Here is an 11,032-nt window from a genome sequence, read left to right on the forward strand (position 1 = left end):
ATGGCCTTTGGTCTTTGGATGTCGAGCATCAATACAATCAGAGTTCAGGGGATAGCAATAGCCTGTAATTTGATTTGTATTCCTCTTGTCACATGCCAAAACAGGTGTATGAACCACTTTCAGGGAGTGTACTCTTGAGAGATACAATTGATGACTATGGATAACCAACAAATCTACAAAAAAATATTTGAGACAACCCGAACGCGTGCGTGAAGCATGAATGCATGATGTAGGAATCAGCGAAGTTCACCCTGCAGCGAGAGGTGGAATTACAGAGTGCACCCTGCAACTCTCCGATTCCAATTGTCCGATGGATTGATTATCCAGGAACCATCGAGGAGACGAGGGTCAGGAAACAACGGGCGACCGTCCTGATTGAATGCACGAACGAATCCAACTGCGTATCAGGCATTGATCCAATCATCCTATTTCCTACAATCCTGGCTTGCGCAAGCTATGCCCTTTATTTGCATATCCGATTAATTGATAGTTTGATTTCTTGACAAATGATGACCAATATTATGTCCTTTCATCGAAGCAAACCATTGATAGTCGATTGCGAGCCCTACATGGTACTAATTGGTTAGATTTCTTAAGTTGATGAAGTATAGTTTTGGGCTAGTTTCAATTGCTAATGTTGTTCTATGTCATCTACCATCACCATTCACCAATGATTTAGCATCTGAGTTAATATTACAAAAAAAAAAGTTTAAGGCCGCATTCCCGTTTCACAATGTTTGTCTAGTCTGTATGTCTAGGAGGCTCAAAGTTTAGGAAATTTTGATAAAATCAGATTGTTCTTGCTCTTAGTTGGACACATTAATTAGCTATTACTGCCCAATGAGCAAAATTGGCACAACTTTCTTTATAGGGCAAGGTTTTTAGTTTCTCCCTGAGCCCCCAATATTTGAGGACCGGCCCTGATCTTTCAAGTGACAACCTGGTTCATGCTTAACGAGCGGCGGCAGCGTTATGGCTTCATGCCCCTACTTGGAGGCGTCTCTTTTGAAGTTCCCACATCTCGCCAATGGCTCGGCCTCTCCATTGCATGCTTAAGGGTTAGTTGTGAGGTCATGGTCGAAATCAATTTGGTACGGTTTTTACACGAACGGGATCGTAAGACAGCTGATGATCGATTTTTTTTTTGGCAATATGCATGGATTCTAACATGAAAAGTTTGTAAGTAGACATGCAATGTTTAGGGTTGCTGCTGCACAAGAACAAAACAAGTTATAAGTAAGGAGACATAAGAAGCGGGAAACTTAGTCTTTCTAGCTTTCTTTCGTAGTTATCTAACTTTCTATCTTATTTTTCTGCGTTCCGCAGTTTTGAGGTTTAGAGTCTAAGAACTTTTGTAATTTTGTAATTTTTAGTTATGCATATCCACAAATGGATATAGAGACTGAATTTATATCCATTACCTAAAATTGGAATCTGAAGCATGTAAGTGAACAAAAGGAACAGATCAGACGATGCTTTAGACCTAGAAGCTGCTGCAGCGCTAATGCGAGCGTATACAACCACTGAAGTCTAAAGCTGCTTGTGGAACGTAGCAATGACTACAATATGCCATAGTCATAATTGCGAAGGATTTTTACGATCCCTCTCGTTTATTACTCACAACAGAAGGGTTCCAATAGATCAGACTGAATCAGGGTTGGTCAAACCGTGCACGTCGCTATATATTGCACCAAAAAAAGCCAACTAGTTCTCCTTCCAAACAGATGCTGCAAGTAGGATGCGTTGTGTTTGTTCTTGAGGATTCCTGTGTGATAGTTGTAGTGACTAGCCGTGAACTATAGTCTAGGACTGGGAGGCATCGTGAAGCAATTCTCCAGTGTTGTTGCCATGAGATGTGTCGATGCCTGTAGCTCAGCACCAATCGATGACTCATCTTCGTGGATAGACATCTGCCTGCTTCTGCACATCGCCATCAGTTCCTGCTGTACGGGGCATCCAAGGCCGCCGCGTAATGCCTGGGTGGCTTGTTGCCGCATCCGGTGGGATTGCCGCTCACACGATGGGCAGATGAGTCCTTGGAGCAATGGAGAGGGACAATGCATACAGACTAGTGTCACGGTCACTCGTGCAGAGGAGGGATCTTGATCCGAGAAGAATCCAACGAGGGTTTAATTTGAGTATTCTGAGTCACTGGTGTCTTAATTTGAGCACTCTCCAGCGACAACAATGCAAGTATTTCTCTGATTGTCAACTTCTGGTGAACAATCTAAAAGCTACAGACCCAATTTTAGCAACGGCTCACTGGTGTCTTAGGCTAGCAGTTGCTGAAATCATCTCCAACTCGGCAAATCAGAGCTGTGAGTTCTGCAAGATTCCAAGACAAGCAAATAAAATTGCTCATAGATTAGCAAAGCAGGCGAGACAGTCTGTTCCCCAACCATGTTCCATACTTCAGAATGGCCCATGGGGAAATTTCTCCTTCATATCTGTAATATGTTCTTAAAGTGATGGATGAAAGGATTATTATAAAAAAAATGAGTATTCTGAGTCGGTAAAATTTGATTTCTTGCGAAGCGTTGATAGCAGTTAAACGATACAGATATGCAGTGGTCGGATTCAGATGAGATGAATCTGTGGCAAGTTTCTAGGACGGTAGGACCAATGATGAAAGCACCAACTCTACTGCCAGCGTTTCATGTATCATCTTCAACTCTACTGCCAACGAGACGCCGCGTCAAGCGCGGCCGCCTACGACCAGGTGGAGGGTGGACGGTAAATGAAACACCGTTCACCCTGGGTCGTTTTCATCCGCCGGATCCGATCTGTGCGGCCGTGATTTATCCATTCTCTGGCCTCGCCTCCCGCTCGTCCCCTCCACGACGCGCGCCGCGCCCACCGCGCCCGTAGCTACAGGCCGACTTGCCGCGCTTACCGCGCCGGCAAACCAGCCTCCCTTCGAGGTGCCGCCGCCCTCTTCCTGAACATGGACACGTCAACACTTCGCTTCTCGCTCGGATCAAGTTAGCTCCCACTACCCAAACGCTCCTCTGTTCAAGTTGCTTGCCACCAGTCCACCACCGCACAGCAGGTGCCACCTGGAGCATCCGCTCGCAGTCCCGCCAGCGAGGTCATCGTCAAGTTCCTCAAACTGTCGAACATCCCAGAGGCTCCCAACTGCATGCACCGTCCGCCGGAGCATGCCGCCCGTGGTCTTCGCACTCGGCGGCGAGGGGTACGGTTCAACTTGTTCTATCCTCACTTTCTGCAGAGGACATGGGTCTGAATGTCTGATCATTCTTGTCTTGGCCTCGCATCCAAGCACCTGAGGAACGAATACGGTGGCTTCAGCGGTCGTCATGACATTGACACCGCTGGCAGTCTAACACCCCCCAGGCATTGAGAGCGGGCTGCAAGAGCAGAGGTGCTCCGGCGAGTCAATGAAGCTGGCGAGGCAATTGGGGCCATCCCCGCCGCCGTCGATAAGCACGGCTAGGCAGCCTAAATTGCCGGAAGCGCTACATGGCAGAGATCTAGAGACGCTGGAACGAGCTGCTGCAAATTGCTTTATCGTCTGAGTCGCCACGGCGGCAGGCCGCAGCTGTCGAGGACGCTAGGCCGTCCCGCGAGGTCCGCTGCCACATCCTCATCCGCACAACGGCCGGAGGAACACTCGACGAAGGATCACTCGACGCTGGAGGCGGCCGCTTTGCGGTGGCGCACCGGCGACACGCAGTGCGCGAGCCGCGCCTTGGACCCAGGGGTGGACGGTAAATGAAATACCGTCCACCCTTTGCGGCTACGGCGGCCGTTGGATCGAGCTTGCGCATATTATTGACCGTTGCCCAGGCCCGCGGCGAGGTGATGGCCCATCACTACCTCGCCTAGTCGCCTAGGACTAGGAGTCTGTAGCTTCCCCGCGCACGCGCCCGCGGCGAGGTGATGGCCGCGCTCGCCGTGCCGTGCGACCTCTCCCTCCGGGCTCCGGTCCGCTGCGGGCCTTCTTCCTGGACAAGGCCACGTCGCCGCCGCCGTCCGCGCGCAGGAACCTCCCAGTTGAGGTTGGTCGTGCCGTCGTGGCCCACGCCATGGCGAACTGGACGGACGCCGCGAACGGGTCCCGAGCCGACCGCGCCTCCGGCGACGTCAGCGCGGTCTCGCACGCGCTCCGGTACGGCGTCGACCGGCGGATCGACGGGACGTTCACGCTGATGGACGGTGGTGTCCGCCGCCGTGGTAGCGGTGACCATGTGGTTGGCCCTCGATGCCGCCTCGTCTCCCTTTCTGGCCGCAGCAACAGACACTCAGACAGGCACAACCGTCGCGAGAGCTAGCACTGTGGCCATGGCGCCGGACCATGCAACGATGGGTAGCCTTCTCTTCTCTTCGCTCTCTGGCGAGGTTGCCCCACCAAACATTTCCATGGTTCTAGATGAGGCTGAGCTGCGCGGGCTCGTTGTGCACACGCAACAACTGGGTAGCGTGCAGAGTACATCTTGAGTCGATCGCTGCATGGTACAGTGTGCAGGTTATATAGAGCTGGAACAGTGCCTTTTTGCCACAACAATCAATTCTCGACCAAGGGCGAATTTAGGGGGGAGAAACTGCGCTCTCTTGAAATAGGACTATTTCATTTCACTTTCTGAGTTATAAATCCTCAGGACAGCAGGAGTTCTTTACATGGAATGCCTTTTACGGTCGTGGTAGCTCAGCTCCCAGTGCCTGCAGAAGCTAACCGATTCTGCTTGGAATTACCGGCAGTTGATGTTCAGAGACGTAGCTAAAATTAAACTCGCAAATAAAAATCTGGGAGCTTTTTTTGCTCCATGGAATTAACTTTGGATATCAGTCACGTTGCATTTTCATCCACTGTGCTCAGGTAGTCAAATTAACCTTTTAAGTACAGTACGTATGCATTCAACGAGTATCCAATATTCCAATATACTAGTGCAATCTTAAATGAAATGTAAATAAAAATTCAAGCTTCTAAAAGAACAGCAAGATTAAAAAAACAACAAACCTAAAACAAAGCACTAGATATACAAATCGGAACTTCTTATTAGCAGACGGCGGCGCCTGGCGTCGTCCCCTTCCAGCTCTAGCGGACGCACGTGACACGTCGCCTGCCCTCGGCGGCGTTTGTCTTCGCAGGTCTGGAGGTCAGTGCACAAGCCAATCTGTCTGAAGTCTCGATCAATGCTCTGTTCTTGGAGAGATCGCAACGTCCTCGCTGAGCAGTTGGCAAAGCTTACCGGAGCAACGACATACTGAATAACGAACTTTCTGCAACGAATTTTACCGGTGCTAGTTGCGGCCGGACGCTGCAGAACTACTGTTAAGAAATCGATCTGAAGCGAACATGCTTGTCCCATGGTATGAGTAGAGGACAATTTGATGGAGCAACGAAGCCTGCAGCTGGCGGTGTGCACCACAGATAACGTGCTCGCCTGATGTCTTGCACACATATCACCGAGTAAGTCAAACATGAAATCCACCATTTTCCACAGCCATCTCATGGATAAAAAACGAAACTGCTAAACACAGAAACTGCTGCAGCACAAACAAAACATAGAACCTAAATATTACGAGAATACAACCACGGCAGGTGAAAATTCTCAGTTCTTCGCTAGAGTTGATTCATTTTTAGAAAATACTGTGCTCATCAGGTCTGCAAACACGACATAGATGCTCTGCCCTTGAGACAACTAACAAAAAAAACCCAGAGTAAATATTTCATAGGTCACCCCTTCCAAACATGCATGAGAATGCCTCTAAGCTGCTGCGCCCTTGCCCTTCTTCTTCTGGAGCTTCTTCATGTAGAACTCAAGCTCCTTACCCTCAAGGATGTACCTGCCATACAAATGAAAAGGCTATCGTAAGTAGCTCAATATAGCTGATAAATCTGGCAGTGACATGCAAGTGCAGCTGCTCAACATATCTAGCATTGTCTAGATCCAACCGTGATGGGCTTCTATCATATACTACAAACAAACATTCAGTTTTATGCTACATTTGATTACATAATCGGATAAAAAGATCTAACGACATAGAATTCCAGTATTCCTTACCCATCAGCCCGGCCACACTGCCCAGGGCGGGAAGCAATGCAAGCCAAAAGCCTTCCACTGCCAAATTGCTCCTCGATGTGTGGGTCAAGTGCGCGTCCGTCCTTACGCTTCTCAAGCTTCCTCTGGACATGGTTGCTCTTCTTGGTTTCCTCAGCTGCAGCCTCACCCTCTTGTCCCTGCATTAATGCGCCTCAAATAATAAATGACCCATTTGATGGAACCAGCACAGATTTTATAGAGTGAAGGAAAAAGAATTTCTAAAACTTTAACTTAGTTTTCTGGAAAAGATCACTCGAAAACAAAATATATTCATTGAAAATATCAAATTCAGTATTTTTCATATAGAAATCTAAAACTAGTGGAGAAACAAGCCATATGAGAAACAAGTTTATCAAAATCTTTAAGACATAGATGAAGTGACCTTGGGAGGCACATGATTAGATGAGAAACAAGTTTATCAAAATTTGTAAGACATAGATGAAGTGACCATTAGGAGGCACATGAATTAGATTCAGATCTCTCAAAACAGAGCAGGATGAGCTGCTATTTGTCATCCACAAAATATGTAGTCAAACTAACAGAAGACAAGGTGAGTAATAAAATCTCAAGTTGCATGAAACATACCTCAGCACCATCCTTCTTGGCAGCAGGTGCCTTCTTCTTCCTACCGATGTCCACTCCATAGTGTGTCAGGTACCACTGCTTGAATGGGGCAGCATCAACTTGCACAATGGCGCTCTTCACGAGGGTCTGAGTCCTCACGAGCTCATTGTTTGAAGCATTGTAGACCACATCAAGGATACGGGTCTTGCGGGTAACAGCCTCACTTCCCCATGAGTAGTTACCAGTATCCAGGCGGAGAGCCCTCCACTTCACATTACCTCCACGGACACGAACCCTCCTCACCGTCTTGTTGCTTGACAACTTGGTGTTAGCTGGCTGGCGGCCGAGCTCATACCTTTCAAAACAAATGAGAAGCTGAATGAGCACCTGAAAGCCATAATATACTGCAATACACAATCAAGTCACCACAACCATTTTCATCTCACAGTTCTAGAATGAGCTGATGGCATCAATTCAAATAATCAAAAACGCAGTACCACATCTGATTTACAAACATGATCCTGACAAAAACGCATCATACGAATCTAGTGCACAGATTACTTGTAACTAAATATAAATAATGGTTTAGGGTTTATCTAGTAATTAAAATAAAGATTTCAAATTAAGGTTGAACACTTTAATCACAGATCCTCCTAAAAGTTACCAATTCGAATTAAGGTTGCCTCTCCAAAAAATTGAAAACTAAACATAAACACAACAAGATACAACTACTGCATTTTTCACAAATGTAGGACCCATCGTTTCATAGCAGCATCGTGATGACCGATTAACAGTCACAGCTAATTCGTTGCGCTTAAGCCGAAACAAGCGACCACATAATTAGGGGGTACCCATAAAACCCATGAATCTCTAGATGTCCCATAATCACGTCAAGGACAAATTATACTCGATAAAACTCAGATCAGCTACAACAAACGAAACCGCTTCAAGATCCACCGAGAGATTGAAATGTGAACCCTATTCCTCTGATCAAATCAACCACTTACCCACTTTAACTAAACTACGGACCCACACCCAAATGAATCCAAATGAAATAATCGGGGAGAGACAGAGCCCTTACTTTCGCTTCTTCCTCCAGGCCTTCTGCTTCCCACCGGTGGCCCGGCGCTTGTGCATCGAGTCACGCGAGATACCTGCACGGACACATCCAAAGCAACCGCCGCAATAGCCATTAGCATCGCTCAAACAGGACAAACTCTCACGGCCAATATGTCAGCACAAGCAGAACGAGAAGGGATGACGGTGGGTGCTCACCCATGGTGGCGGCGGTGACTTGGTCCCCGCTGCTGGTTCTCCGCCTCCTCCTGGTCCGCCCGCGCCGCCGCTCTTCTGGTTCGGTATCACAGGGAAGAGAGCGAAACCCTAGGGCGTCGGGTTAAATAGGGGGCGCGTCGGCCGCGGATTAGGGCTTATTCGCAGACGGAGATGGGCTGATCCGACGGGCTGGCAGCGGCCATTCCTTTTGAGGATGCGGTCCAGTTTGGCCCATCTGTCTCACTAGGTCAGGCCCAAATGAGCAGTACTTTGTATATAGTGAGCATTACCCCTTTCCAATTTCCTCTTTCAAATCAGTGTTCGTTTTAGTTAGTGTTCTGTGAAAATATATAATTTCTTTATACACTGGACTGGAATGTGATGTAACAGAAGTGGGAAGATTGATATGTTTATGAGAAAATCCGTAACTCACTACGGCTCTGTTTTTTTAAAAAAAAGTTTTCGGAAATACTATAGTTTTACAACATACGTTTGGTTTTGGATGGTCAAAACGTGTTTGAGTGCACGGATATGCTATTTTGAAAACCATGGTATATTACTATATTGCTATGATGGTGGAAACTCTACTTGGACTTTTTTTTTAACGGTAATGCTAAGGAGCAGGGCGTCCGACGCGTGCGCAAAATATCGGATGCTTGGCAGCCGCATGACTACTTCACGCCTCTCTCATTCTTATCCTTTTGCAGGCTGCCAGACTTATCCCCTTCCTCTCTACACTACTCATTCCGTTCACCTCTCTCTCCCGTGTCGCTCTCTCCCCGGCAAATCCAACAAGCCAGCAGCAACCGGCGGACTTGCTGGCTAGAGCAAGGTGAGTCACGGTCAGGCAAGTGGGAGCGGGGTCCAGCGCGACCGGGCAAGCCACGGCGCCTCCCCCCAGTCGCCTTCCCTCGGCGTGCGGCGGTGCCTCCCCGTGGCGCGGCAGCCCACGGGGTGCCTCCTCCCGGCGTTGCAGCGGCACCTCTCCCAGGCCACCTTCCCTGGCATGTGGCGGCCCTCTCTGGACCGCGTCCAGTCACAGGCGAGCGCGCGGCCTCAAGCAGCTCCGACCCCAGCGGTGTTGGTGACTGGCGCGAGCTGCTTCGGCATGGGCGGCGGCCCTCCGACGAGGGAGCGGTGGTCGAGATGGAGGTGGAGGTGCGGCGAGAAGAGCATCCTGAAGATTTTTTAATCTGAAGATTAGCGATGGTCATGTTGCAATAGGTACCTCATGGTGTTGCAGTAGAGATTTTTGAATGTTGCAAGTGATATAGATGTGCACGGGTGTTGCAGATGAATGCATTTTGTGATGTTGCACGGTTGATTTTTTTTATATGTATCGATGTTGCAATAGCTGGTTTTTGATGTTTCATCTATTAATTTTTCATGTTGCAATTATTTTTCCCGAACGAGCTCAATCCCAACCCAACATATGATGATTTGTTTGGAATGTTGCTAAAATATGTGTTCGATGTTGCAGTGAAAATTTTCCCTCACGAATATTATATTTACATTGAGCTATTTTTTTCGCATCTTTTTCATGTTGCAACCATATATTTTCGATGTCGCAGCTGTTTTGTTATTCACATCTTTTTCATGTTGCAACCATAGATTTTCGATGTCGCAGCTGTTTTGTTTTGATGTTGCAATAAAATGTGGTATTTTATTATAACGTCGGGCAAGTTCGTTTTTTTAATCCTTACTGGGACTTTTCTAGTACACCCCCAAAATTGCATTTGCGTGGTTCTGTCAACTCATCAACTGCATTTATTGAGCTGGCAACCTGTTTAGGACTGCGTCGGCTTCGGAGTTTCTCTGCCGGTGGCCGCTCTTCAGTTCCGACGCTGGTTTTTATCTGGGAAAGTCGAGAAGCCGAACACGAGCTAATCGATGCTAGTATTTGTATTTGCGGACGCGCTTGTGCACTTTGCGATTGTGTGAGCCGCGCGAAAACAGACGGGCCCAAAAAGGAACTATGTCGTCTGTGACATTCATTTTGGAGGAATGGGACTTGGGCCACAATCTCTTGAATAGGCCGGCCATTGGCCCAGTCCCACTACTTTACTACTACGGGCCTACGGGGATATGCGTGGAGCCCGTGGACTTGCCCACGGCTCTTCTGCTGGCCGCTGCAACGAACAACAGGGCGCGGAGCATGGCTTGCGTCCCCCTCCGGCCCTCGCCCGACGCCCACGCTATCTGCCTGCTGCCCTCGGCGGACGGGCGGCGGCACGTGACGCTGCGCTGCGCGAGCGAGACCGCGCGGAACGGCTAGTCCGTTCTCGGCTTCTCGCCACACGCGGCACTCCGGCACCGGCAGTGGCGTGCCGGCGTGCGCGCCCGTAGCTCACCGCTCACGGTAACGCTCAGAGTACGGCTCGCCACGTTTAATTTGGAGAAGAGCGCACGGGGGGTCTCTGCAACGGCGTCCCGGGTTGATGCCCTGCAGGATTTCTTGGCCGGACTCCGACGTGGTTGGTAAGCATACATGAGCGACGACGTACGATAGAATCACAGGGCTGCGCATCGCCACACGGTAAGCTGAAACCTACTACTGATGGGTCCGTTGTTGTAGACTTGGGCAACCCGGGGCTTACCATCGCGGCTGCTTCGTCCGTATGGCTATAGACTCTGCCAGTGTTAGATGTGGCAGCCAAAGTGTGGCAGCACTCCAGAAGGTTCCATTCAGTAGGAGATCCACACATACTCCTATACGTATATATATATGTTCTAGGACAGACAATCTGCTGACGACGGTACAGACTTTCTAGAAGTCCAACGTTCAATGAGAGCGAGCTAGGAAAAACCTGACGATACGGTGACTCGTACAGGTTCCTCTCAGCTTCCTGTTCACTTTCACTTTCTGCTTCGTATGGCTCCCCTCTGTCGTAGTCTTCGTCGGTTAAACCAAGAGGAAGAAACTGTTGTTTTCGGTAAAGCCCACGTCAAGAACAGTCTTGTGGAACACTGGTGCGTCCATCTTCCATCTCTTCCATACATTTCACTATTCATTCATGGCCCCCTGTGGCCAGGATATTTCCCTCCAGAAGCTCCAACTTGACGGTGCCTTCCAACCAAACGAAAACAAATCCAGTTCATGTGTAACAATCCTAGTACTTACATATATA

At 48.7% G+C, this 11,032-nt stretch overlaps 1 protein-coding gene across 1 annotated transcript; it reads right to left on the reverse strand.

The window, feature by feature from the left end:
• Positions 1-5,506: 5,506 nt before the first annotated feature.
• On the reverse strand, positions 5,507-8,051 carry LOC117837384 (small ribosomal subunit protein eS8). Its single transcript, XM_034717000.2, has 5 exons — positions 7,905-8,051; positions 7,711-7,783; positions 6,651-6,984; positions 6,027-6,202; positions 5,507-5,808 (listed from the first exon to the last, which is right to left on the reverse strand). Exons 1-5 carry the CDS (start codon positions 7,906-7,908, stop codon positions 5,730-5,732), a joined length of 666 nt encoding a protein of 221 aa, XP_034572891.1. The 5' UTR covers positions 7,909-8,051; the 3' UTR covers positions 5,507-5,729.
• Positions 8,052-11,032: the final 2,981 nt, after the last annotated feature.

The sequence above is a fragment of the Setaria viridis genome, chromosome 1 (assembly GCF_005286985.2).
Source record: "Setaria viridis chromosome 1, Setaria_viridis_v4.0, whole genome shotgun sequence".
NCBI classification, from domain to species: Eukaryota; Viridiplantae; Streptophyta; class Magnoliopsida; order Poales; family Poaceae; genus Setaria; species Setaria viridis.

Coding starts and splice junctions, on each gene's coding strand:
- LOC117837384 (XM_034717000.2), bottom strand. Junction 6,203..6,650: donor CCAAGAAGGATGGTGCTGAG/GTATGTTTCATG, acceptor GCATTAATGCAG/GGACAAGAGGGTGAGGCTGC. Junction 5,809..6,026: donor CAGTGTGGCCGGGCTGATGG/GTAAGGAATACT, acceptor TTTGTATGGCAG/GTACATCCTTGAGGGTAAGG.